This window comes from Syngnathoides biaculeatus, chromosome 8 (assembly GCF_019802595.1).
Source record: "Syngnathoides biaculeatus isolate LvHL_M chromosome 8, ASM1980259v1, whole genome shotgun sequence".
NCBI lineage: Eukaryota > Metazoa > Chordata > Actinopteri > Syngnathiformes > Syngnathidae > Syngnathoides > Syngnathoides biaculeatus.
Window position 1 is genome coordinate 32,122,460 of NC_084647.1, and position 16,033 is coordinate 32,138,492.

Consider the following 16,033-nt stretch of genomic DNA (forward strand, 5'->3'; position numbering starts at 1 on the left):
ACTCAGATGTCTACCTCGTCGAAGTATTTTATACTAGAGAGGCGCTACACCTGCTACGTCGTTTACAGGTGTCATAGTGGGACAGTCGCCATTGAGAAGATGCTGTGCCACCTGTTTTGTGAGACGAACAACAGAGATTTTCGGTTATTTCCAACGCCCCTTGTGACGCAGAAGCTCTTTTCGAAGAAGAGAACATCTCACAATTGAGTGAAGTGACCGGGGCTGTATTACCCCATTGTTTCGAGCCATATTTAGATGATATGCAGATCACTTCTAACTCATAACAGACTCCCCGACAGTATGTATGAAGTATGTAGCGTCCTCAGGAGGACCCATGCCGAGCGAAACACCAGTGCCGGTGGGGGGGAGAGTTCCTTTCTCCTCTCGCATGTGCCAAACCACCACCCCGTCCGATCCACCTCTACAGCGGTGATGAACAACCCCATCCTTGAGCGACGACAACGAACGTTATTATGACGCGGGTCTTTTGTTACTTCTGAGAGGATTACATCCCCCCCAACTATTATTTTTTTCACTATCTGTATACACACCTACCTGTCATTTGGAACCCACGAAGCTCTTGTCCTTTGCACCTGTGCAATCCATTTTTCACAAAGAACCAGGTGTTTTGGAAACGTGTGAAGAGTGAATCCATTCTCCTGAGTGTTCGAGCAATATCCAACTGTACAACGAGACAGCATTTTGGCTAACACGCAGGAAAAAAAAACAGCTACTTCCGCGCCCGTAAAACAGGTATAAACACACGAAACAAAACGTCACTTTCTGCTTCTTCTCCACAACGAATGCCTCGAAGGATTTTGATGGTGGGAGATACAAACATCCATATACGACAACATCACGACGTGGTGAAAAAATGGATTGGTCCATTCCGGCTGCCTTATTTTTTAAATTTAAAACATACTAAAAATCATACCATATGTGTCGGTAGGACTTTAAGGTGGAGGTGGGACTGCATCAGGGATCAGCTTTGAGCTCTTTCCTGTTTGCTGTGGGAATGGATAGGCTGACAGATGAGGTTAGACTGGAATCCATCCGGCCATCCATTTTCTCAGCCGCTTATCCTCACAAGGATTGCGGGAGTGCTGGAGCCTATCCCAGCTCTCAACAGGCAGAGGTAGGGTACACCCTGAACTGGTTGCCAGCTAATCGCAGTAGACTGGAATCCCCTTGGACCATGATGTTTGCAGATGACATTGTGATCTGCAGTGAAAGCAGGGAGCAGTTGGAGGAACAATTAGAAAGATGGATGCATGCACTGGTAAGGAGAGAAATGAAGATAAGTGAAAGCAAAACCGAATATATATGCGTGAATGAGAATGATTCTCCAGGGAGAGGACATAGCATTGGTGGACGACTTCAAATACATGCTGAAGCCTATCCCAGCTGTCATCGGGCAGGAGGCAGGGTCCATCCTGAACTGCTTGTCAGCTAATCACAGGGCACATAGTGACAGACAACAGTTGCACTCACAATCACACCTATGGGAAATTTGGAGTGTCCAATAAATGCATGTTTTTGGGATGTGGGTGGAAACCAAAGTGCTTGGAGAAAACCCACACAGGCGTGGGGAGAACATGCAAACTCCAAACAGGCAGGAGCCGGGATTTAACTCTGGACCTCAGAGCTGTGAGCCTAACCATTACAGCTGCAGCACCATGCTGGCATGTCAGATAATGAAGCTCTAAAATGAAGGTCTGAAGATCTCATAACTTAGTTGAGTCGAGGATGAGCAAATGGAGAAGCAACTTTTGTGGTCTGGCACAAGAACCTTTCCAATCCAGTGGTTTCAAATCTAAAAATAAGTCATGATATAATGTTCCCACAATTATAAGCAAAAGATGTCATGAGCAAGAACCTTTTTATTTTTTTGCACTAAATAAAAAATAAAAATAAAAAAAACGCTTTGTACAGTTTCTGCAGATCACATATTTTGATCCCGCCTTAAAAGCTAACAAATCAAAAATGAAATTCAGTGAAATTATTTCAACTGAAATGCAGAAGTTCTTCATCTGTTATGATACAATGTGTGAACTGAACACTATTCACTGCAATATTCAATTTATGTGTGATTCATTCAATACCAGTCTGGCAGTTAAGAAATGAAAATAACTGATATTAATCCCCTATTTCCCACATTTTCATAAAAAAAAGCAAGATTACAATTCCATAACTATAAAAACTGTAGTATAACAACATGGCTATGTACAATGCACAATAACTTGAACACAAACGTACATGTTTTTGCAAATAAAAATTAGTCTTATTCTTGATTTGATCAGCCAATACCTGGACACACTTGCGTTTTTGGGGTGTGACAATGCAAAGTGGCAGACCAATATAAAATGCCAAAAGAACAGTGAAGCCAATTTGTGTAATGCGCTCAACAGAATTCTACGGAAGCAACAGTTCAAGGCAGAATGTGATGTTTGAGAAAACTTTTCATGCACATTTTCTGTTTACCGGTTGAGCTTTTATGCGTGTTCAACAAAAAAATATTAAGAATGACATCAACACGGGGCATAGCTCATAAACATCATGGCAAATCAACATCACATCACTAATGAATCATAAAGGAAACCATTTAATGAAACAGAATTACTGAAGCTGAGCGTGCTCGTGGTTGCCAACATACATAACATTTCATTTCACGTTCTCACTCTTGTTACCCAATAATAAAGCACTTTTCCAACTTTTCATCAGTCTGAAATGTTTTTTTTTCCCCTACAAAACATTTTTCAATACTTTTCAATACGCTAGGTGTTCCTAGCGGTGGGTGACTAACCACATAATTAAAAATTTTAACATTAGTCGGACATGCTTTCAATGAATGGAATAAACTTTACTATTACAAATTAGTTGCTTCCAAAAATTGTCACCGCAACCACACCTTACTTAATGCAGCATTACCGTCATCTACAGATCGCAAGCATTTCAGTTGGTTTATTAGCCTCTGTGTCCATCATCAGTATGACATGAAAACAACCCAGACTGTTTTATTTCCAAGAATTTAGTGTTGGGGTGTATTGTTTGAACATTTCCCTACAGAAGAATCAAGTATGTTCATATTACACTACGCAAGAAAGCCAAGAGAAGTCTATGCTCCTGGTTTGAAGCTACACTAACTCAAATGTGACTTTTCAAAGATGACACTGTGTTTTAAAAGAGAATATCCAGGTGGGAGCTCCAGGTAAGAAGACCTAACTGAAAGTATATTAGCAACAACAGCAGCCCTTAGCTTTCCTTACAATGCTAGTCATGGTTTAAGGGAACACATTTAACATAAACTAAAACACATCTTTTAGAAAAAGCATTTTTTCCACACATGATTACAAGCCAAGTTTATCTATTATACAAAGTCTGTACAAACACTTTCATTTGTGCAAGAAGGAGAAGCTAGAAGGCAGTAGCTGGGGAGGATTTATGTGTTTCAAGACAAAAGTACATACTCCCTTGCCATCTGTGAGTCAGCAGGAAATCAAACAATCATTTTACTTACATTAGTGTCCCTTCTGTTTGTCTACATTTCTCCATAATGCGTAAGTATTAATCAGTTGTGGGTTAGTCTTTCCCATTCACATTCTCTATCCGATTCTTCTGAAATTACATATGACTTCCTCTTGAAACAGAAAGGACACTTATTATTTTTCTCAAGAGCAGGACTGACAATTTTAATGGGAGTGTTACAATAAAATGGATAATGCTTCCCTCACTTGTATCATCATTTTTATATTTTTTAGTCATCCAATGGATCTTCTTCCAAATTTTCAATATAATGTCTGAAGAGCATTTTCTCTGTCCCACCGTGGCCTTCCAGTGAGACATCAGTGTACAATTAGTCACACCTCTGTTTGTTGCTGGGAATCAGTAATGATGGTTACTCCTCGACGCAGCTCGTCCAGACTGTCAAAATTGCTGCCGTGTTCAGAGTCATTCAGGCCACATGGGCCAGACACGTCCGATGCTGATGATGCGGCAATCGACAGTCGTATATTTAGAGACAAAGAGTCATCGGTGTCCCCAGTTTTTGAGGTAGCCCCGCACACCGTAGTACTGAAGTCCCCGTGCAATGCCTTCCCCACTGGAAGCTGATGGGGAGGAAGGTATTGACTGGGGTGGAAATGAGGCCTGCCATGGTGATGGCCAGTGTCACCAGAATTTAAGGTGTTCTCCTTGGAAACCGGCAAGTGGGCAGGTAGTAGGGCATGGAGCTCTGCATTGTCCTCTCCAACTGGCAGTGGAGGAGGCAATTGGTCTTGGTTAAAGAATTCTTCCTCATGCGGAGGAGGGTAGTCACTGTCAACGTCGTAACCTCCCAGATAGTAGTCGGATTCTAATTCACGAGTGCTTCCTCCAATTCGTGCTGCTGTGGCCGCCGCAGTGCCTCCTGTAGGTGCCTCGTAGCTTGGTACCTCTTCAATATCAGACAGTTTGGTGCTTGGCATCCAGTCTGATGTGTCCCAATGATATGCTGGAGAGTAGAAAAGGACAAAGGTTAGTGACAAGCTGCAATGTGAAGCTTCTACATGGAATTGTTAACATTGCCAACATCTCCCTCCTCGGAATGGAAAGCTTTGGAGTGCACATGCCTTTGGGTGCGTCACACACAGTCAGTTGCGGCAACATTACACAGAGGTTGTGATGGTCAATCACATGACAAGCACTTTACAAAATAACATTAAGATTCTGATTTGCTGTGACATGCACACATGAAGGTCAGGATCACAGCATGCTTGCATTCATGGAAATTGCAGCACACAAGCCCTCTCCAAAAACCTAAAATTTAAACATTTTACCATGTTAGTAAAGCATATGAAAGATTTACTAAAATGTCCTCTTGGTTGATGATCACACATTTGTTTGGAGGATTCCCCGTTCAATTACATGCATGCACCCTAAATACATCCTGAAAACTTTTAATCATTACAATTTATCCAGTTGAACCTAAAATTATTTTTAAACTTGCCATTTTGAATAAAGTATGTATTTCCCTAACCCTTTTAAAATGACTGGGATCACTGGTGACACCATGGCACATGTAGATTTCAAATGACCATAACTCCATTCCATGCAATTTTAATGAATCAAGCTGCCCCTGAAGGCTGTGAAATTAATATATATTTCTAATATGGTGCTAAAAATGGCATGTGATTGAACGCAGATTGTAAGATGTCGACGGGTGACAAATTTAAAAAAAAGGCATGTATGGTCTATGCAACCCACAGTTAATTTGTTTTGTTCATTTGTAGTTATAGAAACTCAAGGTAAATGTTGGTCTTATATTTGTAGGGTGTCGATATTGTTATGTGTGCATTAACAATTTGTCAGGCGAAGGTTGGTGTATTCCAAGTTATTTCAGAAAATTCTGACTGAGGGTTTCCAGTCATTTTCTTTGTGTCCTCAAGCAATTTGGTGATTTACCAAACAAACGTGTTGAGATTATTCAGTCCTTTGTTTTTATGATAGAAATAAGCGTTCAACTGACCTTATGCGTGTCATTGCTGACACGTTAAAACCATGCAACAAATAAAGCGAACTGTGTCAGAAATGTGCAAAAAATAATTGCGACCAGTGAAGTGATGCAATGTTCGATTGATAATGAATATGAAAATACTATGTTATTATGATAAGCCTATGCTATGTTTCTTATTACTGCATTGTGCCACAACTGAGGGAATCATGCAAAGTACTGAGCAGTTTGGATTGCACATTGAAGCCAAAGCATAACTGAGACAGCATTTTGACAAAAAAATCTCTCAACAAAAGGTCATGGATTGATGTAAATGAACAATTGAGCAAAGGCAGATAAACAATAGAAGATAAAAAAATGTCAAACCAAAACAATACCATGCATCAAAACAGAACACAAATGGTTTGACATTGAGAAAGTGGACTTTTACATCATCAGACTTGCACAATCAACTGGTATGGAAGGATAACTTCAAAGAGCAAGACAGTAGATGTAGTAAGTAAGTAAGTAAGGGGGCAAGCAAGAAGGGCATCAGATCCGAAGAAGGATGACAAAATGAGCGATTGTCCTCTGCTGCCAAGCCAACAAGCTGCGGGAGGAATACAGCTAAGAGGAGTTGAATGAATGTAACAATGACAAAGATCCATTTGAGTTTTTAGAGATAAAAAGATACAAGGAGCAGACTAATTTCAAACCCCTTATTTTTTTTTAAAAAAAAAGCCACTCTCTGACTATGTGAATTGTAGATGGTGAGCCAATCAAGCCTCGCTTACTCTGCGAAGAGCTCTTTTGCTTTTTGGGATAACGGCAGGTGATTGGTTTGAAGACAAAGGATTAGCACTTTTGGGTATTCCACATATTAATTGGGCCATCTACACACAGATGAGTGAAGCCGGAGGGCCTGGTCAGAAGAGAAACGAAATTGCATTCTAACTACTTCTGTCTGTCTGGTACCGGCAAAGATTAATGAAGCATTTGCTGAGTATTGTACTTTAGTCAAATGGTAACATTTGGACTCATGCTTGTCCGTGAGAAAAAGGTCAGATGACTTGCAACAAACTTTGTGGAAAGTAGGTAATCTTATCTTGCTCCAAAACCAAATGCTGTCACATGTTTGGACTGATGGGATGCCATTAAAATATGAATCTGTTTTGTCGTTAGTCATCATTTGCCAAAGATAAATCGATAGTTCAAGTATACTCCTTGCAGATAGATAGATAGATAGATAGATAGATAGATAGATAGATAGATAGATAGATAGATAGATAGATAGATAGATAGATAGATAGATAGATAGATAGATAGATAGATAGATAGATAGATAGATAGATAGATAGATAGATAGATAGTTTTCACCTTTGTTGTAGGTTTGACTTTGATCCATGACTGACACTGTCACATGGAAGAATAACATGAGAGGTCTTATGAATTTGTTAGTAGGGTGACAAGATTGTTGCATGATACAGTGCAAAGGTTGCAGGCCACCATTAGTTTTTGCTGTTTTTGTTATAAATTTCATTGCAATTAAACAAGCACAAAATGTTTGTCACTATTAAGTTATCAGGAATACAACTTGAAGGTGTATCAATGGAGCTTTCAAACTACGGAATTCTTATGTCATTGTCATGTCATGTCAAGTTGCCCACTAACTCAGATGGACAAACAAGCACAAATACACGAATCCCCCAGCCCCTTCTTTTCCCCCCTGTTGATAACAGGGCTGAGTGTATACACAATCCAAAATACAGTATATACTGTATTTTAGAGTTGATAAAACAGCAACTTTAATTGTGCTTTAAAATTTTGCAAGTCACTGTAAATACAGTATAGTCATATTTAGGTGAATCGCTTTATTATTTTTTTAAATCAAGCTGTACATTGACTGATTCATTTGAATGACATATTCCATCTAAAAATAAGGCTAATAATATTTACCGTAAACCATGCATCATTTGAACTCACATCACTATCATAGCCACTGATGGACCCCAACAGCTTTAGATCCCATCAACACAAAGAACAAAAATCCCAGTTCATGAGGCTCGAATTGGACTAAAACTGCTCTGTGTCAGTGTTTTCAAACCAAAGGAGAAACACTGAATGACTAGTTGCAAACATGAACTGTTCTTGGGCTGTGTAGTTAATTTTGGAAGAATAAATCATAATCTTTTACAAATGAAATTATAGCCTAAAATAAATCAACTGCCTGCAGCAAAGGTCTGAGCCAATATCTTTAAATTTAAAGGGACCTGTAATGTGAGTTCAATCTATGGACGCTTTGACCTATTCAGTTCAAATTGTGTTTTGATTTCCACAAAGTGTAGTCTGAAAAAAAGAGAAAGGAAATGAATGGAACAGTCAGAGGTGGAATGCAAAGTGGATGAGACATGGTACCTTCACTTTCGATTGTGTCGACAGCGTCATTGACCAGTCGAATGACGGTCACTATGGAGGCTTTTGGAAGGAAAAAGGAGATACGTTTTGAAAGACACTAATTCATGGTGATGATTTATGACATCCACTCATAATCCCATCAGTCGCTATCTCTGCCTGGACAGAAGATCACCTTCACAGCCTTTGATTTGACTTGAAGAGTTCATTAACTCTTTTGCGCTTATAAATAGAGAATAGAATAACAACCTCATCCACCCAACCAACCCACAAATGAAAAATAAAGATTCAAAGAACAAAGAAAATAATAAAAGGGAGTGGGGATGTGGTGTGCATAACAATACACCTGAAAAATTGGGTTGGCTGAAAATGTCAAAAATAATCGGGCAAAAAAAAAAAAAAATCAATGCTTTTAATTAACAGGCCATGATGTTGAGTGACATTTCTGTCCAGAAAACTGTGGATCTTGAGGAAGTGATGTAATGAAAACAAGGCAATGCAATCAAACCAAGACACAAACCCATGTGCAAAGCTCTAGACAAACACTGCACTGCATACTGTGAAAGATTAAAAACCCTCATCGGCGGGAAGTGAGTGCTTTGGAAAAGCCCCAAAAAGTCTGGGTCACAGCAAGATGTTTACTATGTTCTTTACATTTGATGTCACAATGATCCGTGTAGTAACCGATGTGTAAAACCTCTTACAGATTTACAGTACTGTAGATATTTGATGATATTGCATCTGTAAATGATCTAAATGATGGGAAATTGCTAGCTTGTGTTTGCATGCATTCATCAGTTCAATAGGATGTACAGAATGAATACATGAACTTTTCGTGATGACCATTATGGCTTGTGGCACTTAAAGAAGATATTAGGTGTCCTAAATATTAAAGTAAAATGGACTGAATTTGGTTATAACTGTTCAGTGGCCTGGAAACGTGTGACAAACAGATTCTCTCCCCAAAAATCATTCATTGATTGGGGTGCTCACGGTTGCAGTTGTCCAAATTTCTAAATCCTTATCTCCATTCAGACTGTTTGATTGCCCACCACCTAATTTTAATGCCCTGGGCAAGTACCACATGAGTCCCCCTTGCACGCCATTGCAAATATTGCTATTCCAATCATAATACACTGCCTTGTGAAAGTATTCGCCCCCCTTGAGCTTTTCAATCTTTCGCCACATTTCAGGCTTCAAACATATATATCAAGAATCAACAACACAAAAGACACAATCGTGAAGTGGAATGAAATTTATTGGATATTTTATATTTTTTTAACAAATAAAATGAAAAGTGGGGCGTGCAATATTATTCGGTCTCTTTACTTTCAGTGCAGCAAACTCACTACAGAGGTTCAGTGAGGATCTCTAAATGATCCAATGTTGACTGATGATGATAAAAAGAATTCACGTGTGTGTAATCAAGTAAATAAATGCACCTGCTCTGTGATAGTCTCAGGGTTCTGTTTAAAGTGCAGAGAGGATCATGAAGCCCAAGGAACACACTAGGCAGGTCCATGATACTGTTGTGGAAAACTTTAAAGCCGGATTTGGACACAAACAGATTTCCCAAGCTGAAAACATCTCAAGGAACACTGTGCAAGCAATCATATTGAAATGAAAGGGCTATCAGACCACTGGAAATCTACCAAGACCTGGCCGTCCCTCAAAACTTTCACCTCGAACAAGGAGAAGACCGATCAGAGATGCAGGCAAGAGGCCCCATGATCACTCTGGACGAACTGGAGAGATCTACAGCTGTGGTGGGAGAGTCTGTCCATAGGACAACAATCAGTCGTACACTGCACAAGTCTGGCCTTTATGGAAGAGTAGCAAGAAGAAAGCCATTTCGCAAAGATATCCATAAAAAGTCTTGTTTAATGTTTGCCACAAGCCACCTGGGAGACACACCAAACATGTGGTAGAAGGTGCAGTGGTCAGATAAAACCAAAATCGAACTTTTTGGCCACAATGCAGAACAATATGTTTGGCATAAAAGCAACACAGCTCATCACCCTGAACACACCATCCCCACCATCAAACATGGTGGTGGCAGCCTCATGGTTTGGACCTGCTTTTCTTTAGCAGGGACAGGGAAGATGGTTAAAATTAATGGGAAGATGAATGGACCCATATACAGGACCATTCAGAAAGAAAACCTGTTGGAGTCTGCAAAAGACCCAAGACTGGGACAGAGATTTATTTTCCAACAGGACAATGATCCAAAACATAAAGCCAAATCTACAATGGTATGGTTCACAAATAAACTTATCCAGGTGTTAGAATGGCCAAGTCAAAGTCCAGATCTGAATCCAATTGAGAATCTGTGGGCAGAGCTAAAGACTGCTGTTCACAAAATGCTCTCCATCCAACCTCACTGAGCTGGAGCTGTTTTGCAAGGGAGAATGGGCAAGAATTTTAGTCTCTTGATGTGCAAAACTGATAAAGAAATACCCAAGCTACTTGCATCTGTAACTGCTGCAAAAGGTGGCGCTACAAAGTATTAATGCAAGGGGGCCGAATAAAATTGCAAGCCCCTTTTACTTCTTTTCCTTTCAGCTTGTCCCGTTAGGGGTTCGCCACAGCGTGTAATCTTTTTCCGTCTAAGTCTATCTCATACATCTTCCTCTCAAATGCCCACTGTCCTCATGTTTTCCCTCACAACATCCAGCAACCTTTTCTTTGGTCTTCCTCTTGCTCTTTTCCCTGGCAGCTGCATCCTCAGCACCCTTCTACCAATATACTCTCTCTCTCACCTCTGACCATGTCCAAACCATCGAAGTCTGTTCTCTCTAACCTTGTCTCCAAAACATCCAGCTTTGGCTGTGCCTCTAATTAGCTCATTTCTAAACCTATCCAACATTGCTCACTACGAGCGAGAACCTCAGCATCTTCATTTCTGCTACCTCAAGTTCTGCTTCCTGTTGTTTCTTCAGTTCCACCGTCTCTTATCTGTACATCATGGCTGGCCTCACCACTGTTTTATAAACTTTGCCCTTCTCCTACCGGAGAATCTTCTGTCACATAGAACACCAGACACCTTCCACCAACTGTTCCACCAGTTTCTTCCTTACCACACTCTCCATTGCTCTGTATTGTTGTATTTGAAGTCATCCACCCTCGCTATCTCTTCTCCCTGGAGCTTCCTCCTCTGCCCCTCTCATTCATCCTCACGTTCCTGTCCAGGAGGCGACGATGGCATCATGGTCCCCTTCATTCCAGTACCGGCTGAGACCGGCCCGCGGCCGCCCATCGCTCCTGCTTCAATGGCGACCAGTCTGCGGCTGTCTGAGGGCCATGCCACGACGGCCACAGATCTTCGGCGGCTCCCTGACCTAGCCTCGGCAGCGACTGGTCCCTGGCCACCTCACGATGAAGCCTCAGCGGGGACCCACCAAGCGAGAACCTCAACATCTTCATTTCTGCCACCTCCAGTTCTGCTTCCTCCTGTTTCTTCAGTGTCATCGTCTCTAATCTGTACATCATGGCCGGCCTTACCACTGTTTTAAAAACTTTGCCTTTCATCCTAGCAGAGACTCTTCTGTCACATAACACACCAGCGACCTTCCGCCAGCTGTTCCAACCTGCTTGGACCCATTTCTTCGCTTCTTTACCACACTCACCATTACTCTGGATTGTTCACCCCAAGTATTTGAAGTCGCCCACCCTTCCTATCTCTTCTCCCTGGAGCCGGACAGTTCCCCCTCCACTCCTCTCATTCACGTAAATATATTCTGTTTTACTTCGGCTAATCTTCATTCCTCTCCTTTCCAGTGCATGCCTCCATCTTTCTAATTGTTCCTCCACCTATTCCCTGCTTTCACTGCATATCACAATATCATCTGCAAACATCGTGGTCCAAGGGGATTCCAGTCTAACCTCATCTGTCAGCCTATCCATTTCCACAGCAAACAAGAAGGGGCTCAGCGCTGATCCCTGATGCAGGCCCACCTCCACCTTAAATTCTTCTGTCACACCTACAGCACACCTCACAACTGTTCTGGTGCCCTCATACATGTCCTGTACTATTCTAACATATTTCTCCGCCACACCAGACTTCCGCATGCAGTACCACAGTTCCTCTCTTGGTACTCTGTGAAAGGCTTTCTCTAGATCCACTAAGACACAATGTAGTTCCTTCTGACCTTCTCTGTACTTTTCAATTAGCATTCTCAAGGTAAATAATGCATCTGTGGTACTCTTTCTACGCATGAAACCATACTGTTGCTCACAGACACTGACTTCTGACCTGAGTCTACCCTCCACTACTCTTTCCCATAACTTCATTGTATGGCTCAACTTAATTCCTCTATAGTTGCCACAGCTCTGCAAGTCCCCTTTGTTCTTAAAAATGGGAACTAGCACACTTTTCCTCCATTCTTCAGGCATCTTCTCGTCCGATAGTACTCTGTTGAATAAGTTGGTCAAAAACTCCACAGCCACCTCTCCAAATGGCTTCCATACTTCCTCCGGTATGTCATCAGGATCAACTGCCTTTCCATTTTTTCATCCTTTGTAGTGCCTTTCGAACGTCCCCCTTGCTAATCATTGCCACTTCCTGGTCCTTCACACTTGCCTCTTCTCTTCCTTCTCTCTCCTTTTCTTCATTCACCAATTTCTCAAAGTATTCTTTCCATCTATTCAGCACATTACTGGCACCAGTCAACACATTTCCATCTCTATCCTTAATAACCTTTACTTGCTGCACATCCTTCCCATCTCTATTCCTCTGTCTGGCCAACCTGGAGAAATCCTTTTCTCCTTCTTTCGTATCTAACCTGGTGTACATGTGATCATGTACCTCTTGTTTAGCCTTCGCCACCTCTACCTTTATCCTACGTCACATTTCAATGTATTCTTTCGCCTCTCCTCAGTCCTCTCACTGTCCCACTTCTTCTTCGCTCATCTCTTTCCTTGTATGACTTCCTGTATTTTGGGGTTCCACCACAAAGTCTCCGTCTCCCCTTTCCTACCAGACGACACATCAGGTACTCTCCCGTCTGTCTCTCTGATCCCCTTAGCTCTTGTAGTCCAGTCTTCCGGGAGCTCCTCCTGTGCATCGAGTGCCTGTCTCGCTTCTTTCGGGAAGGCCGCACAGCATTCTTTTTTTCTCAGCTTCCACCACCTGGTTCTCTGCTCTACTTTTGGCATCTTAATTTTCCTACGCACCACCAGAGTCATCCTACACACCACCATCCCGTGTTGTCGAGCAACACTCTCCCCTACCACTACTTTACAGTCAATAGCCTCCTTCATATTATTCAGATAATATTGCACACCCCACTTTCCGGTTTTTATTTGTTCAAAAACGTTTAAAACATCCAATGTATTTTATTCCACTTTCCGATTGTGTCCCACTTGTTGTTGATTTTTGACAAAAAAAAATTATATCTTTATGTTTGGAGCCTGAAATGTAGCGAAAGGTAGATAAGTTCTAGGGGGCCTAATAGTTTCACAAGGCACTGTATATGAATAGAAAAAAAATCCTGTTTCATCAAACAAAACAATACTTCAGGCGGCATGGTGGAGCAACTGGTTAAAGCGTTGGCTAACAGTTCTGAGGACCGGGGTTCAATCTCGGCCTAACCCCTGTGTGGAGTCTGCATGTTCTCCCCACGCCTGCGTGGGTTTTCTCCAGGCACTATGGTTTCTTCTCACATTCCCAAAACATGCATTAATTCGCCCTAGGTATGATTGTGAGTGTGATTGTTGTCTGTCTCCATGTGTCCTGTGATTGGCTGGCAACCAGTTCAGGGTCTACCCTGCTACCTGTCCAATGACAGCTGGAATAGGCTCCACCACTCCTGCGACCCTTGTGAGGATAAGCGGCTCAGAAAATGGATGGTTGGATGGAACAATAATTCATTGTTTGTAATTCTCAAAATAATCTTTTCGTTTAAACAGTAGAGAAAATAGAAAGTTGATGGCAAACTGTACCAAGAAAGCTTAAGGCAGTCAAGGTAAAAGGACAAACTTCATATATTGGAAAACTAATTCTGTGTTGTCGGTGTTGTATGTCAGCCGCATCAATACAAAGTGACGCAGGAGACACAGTTGGCTGTGGCAGTAGCAACACATGGGAAGCCAGCGTCTGTTGGAGTAAATGCTTCCTTTGCTCCTCCTCTTCTCTTTGATAATTCACCCACATTGTCGTGTCCCCTCCGTTCTTTCATACGAACTCTTCTCATGCACACACCAGAGATATGAGGTCTTTGTGTGGTGTGCCTTTGTAAACCAAACATTGAAACCCATGTTTATGAAAAGCATTTGTATGTGCATTTTCAGAGTGATATAAAGTCCCTGTCTTATAAAACAAGCAAAGGTATGAGTAGACCGATGTTACCACAGCTGAAACTCAAGGGGTGTTATTTGAGATTCAGAGTATATTGCTGAAAACATAGGAAAAAAGAAGAGTAGGGGGCGTTTCTTACCATTGTCATCACAGGAGTCGGACTGAAAAGAGTTCAGCGACTGGACCTCGGAATTACTCTCCTTGTTACTACCTGAAAGACAAGTGACTTCCTCTGCCATATCAAGCATCTTACCTGCAAAGATAGAATAGAGGATCAGGAGGGAATTTTAGTTTACGTTTTTGTTGTTTTTTTAAACTAAAGGTAGATATGAACAGTTCATCAACACTAATCGCGAAAAGTTAGGGATATTGGCTTTTCAGGTGAAATTTCAGGATGTCCCTAAAATGCAAATGGTTTAAAATCATGCATGCCACAGAAGGTTTCCCTGTTTAGATCGGCACACATCCAAGCCCGTCTTCAGTTTCCCCGTGACCATTTACATGAGCTAGAGGAGTCATGGGAGAAAGTTATGTGGTCAGAGGAGACCGAAATAGAACTTTTAAGTCTTAATTCCACTTGCTGTTTTTGTAGGGGGAAGAAAGAGGAGTACCATTGCAGAGGTTTTGGTCCAAAGATACAGGCAATACGTTTAAGCAAGTTTGGCTTCAAACCATCATGTCAACCACAATTTAGGTGTGCTTGCTAGTGCAACATACACAATAAGTGTGCTTATCTGTGTACAACGTGATATTCCAAATGGAGCGGGTTAAGTTCAGTTAATCAGTTACCAGTAACCTGTTCAATTTATTTGTTGAATATAGTACTGTGTATCTTTACGAAAAGGGAATACAGGAGTCTCATTTGATTTTCAGTATGACTGTACACTCAAAAACACTCTTACCCTCGTCACTGTCCCACGGGCTCTTTTGTATGGAGTCACAATCTGATCGACAAGGGGAAACTGGGGGAAGGTTTGGGGCGACGCTGCACACCACAACCCCCCGCCTGGTCGATCCTGACAGAATCCTTGGTGATTCTGGGTGAAAGGTGCTCATCTCCGTATGCTCCACAGCGCGTCCATCCACCATCTTTTCCAGTGTTGAGCGTGGATCAGCCTGGAAACAAGGAGTGTATGCCATAGGCCTGACAGGGACCTGTGGAGGTCCCAACATCCCACCCACTCCCACCACAGTGGGCCCCAGCCCGGTCTCTGAGTAAAGGTTGATAGGGTCTCCTGGTGTGCAATGCAGGGTCTTGAACTGAACACCATTGGCTTTGTTGAGGAGTGCTGCTGTAGCAGGGTCCTGGACCAGTGACAGGTTGTTTCGCGAGTAGCTCTTCTGGAATACCTTCTTGCGAAATGCGATGAAGAGAATGATGAGGGTGGTAATAACAAAGAGCACAACGGCAACGCCAATCAACTCTTCCCTTCCGACCACTGCATGCCCGGCTTGCATGTCAGGGACGACAACAGGCCGCAGGCTGCAACGCTGGCCCACAAAGCCTGCAGTGCAGTTGCAATAGAAGGAGCCATGAGTGTTGATACAGATACCGCCGTTCTCACACTCGCCCTCAGGATTGCTTCGGTCACATTCGTTCACGTCCTTCTCACAGCTGCAGGATGGAGGGATGGAGGAAAGAAGGAAAGAAACTGGTATGAGAAGAACGTATAAATAACAATGGCTGTACAAATTAGTTGCTCCTATTCAGATCAGTTTTCAAAAGAGTGCATTTGTCATCAGAACTTTAAACTTTTACTTTATGACTTTTTCAAAATAAGATTATGAAGCAGAGTGGAAGTTCATGAAACATGATTTACCAATTCATGAAACATCTTTTACTTCTAGTTATGAATCTA

The 16,033-nt window shown here is 41.9% G+C and overlaps 1 protein-coding gene across 2 annotated transcripts in view; it reads right to left on the reverse strand.

The window, feature by feature from the left end:
- Window positions 1-1,905: 1,905 nt before the first annotated feature.
- Window positions 1,906-16,033, reverse strand: part of fat3a (FAT atypical cadherin 3a) — a 171,979-nt gene continuing 157,851 nt past the window's right edge. For both annotated transcript variants that reach the window (XM_061827451.1, XM_061827449.1), the window contains exons 26-28: window positions 15,077-15,789; window positions 14,314-14,427; window positions 1,906-4,489 (exon numbers count right to left, since the gene is read on the reverse strand). In XM_061827451.1, coding sequence (XP_061683435.1) covers window positions 3,858-4,489; window positions 14,314-14,427; window positions 15,077-15,789 — 1,459 coding nt within the window. In that variant the 3' untranslated portion in view covers window positions 1,906-3,857. The remainder of the gene's footprint in view (window positions 4,490-14,313; window positions 14,428-15,076; window positions 15,790-16,033) is intronic.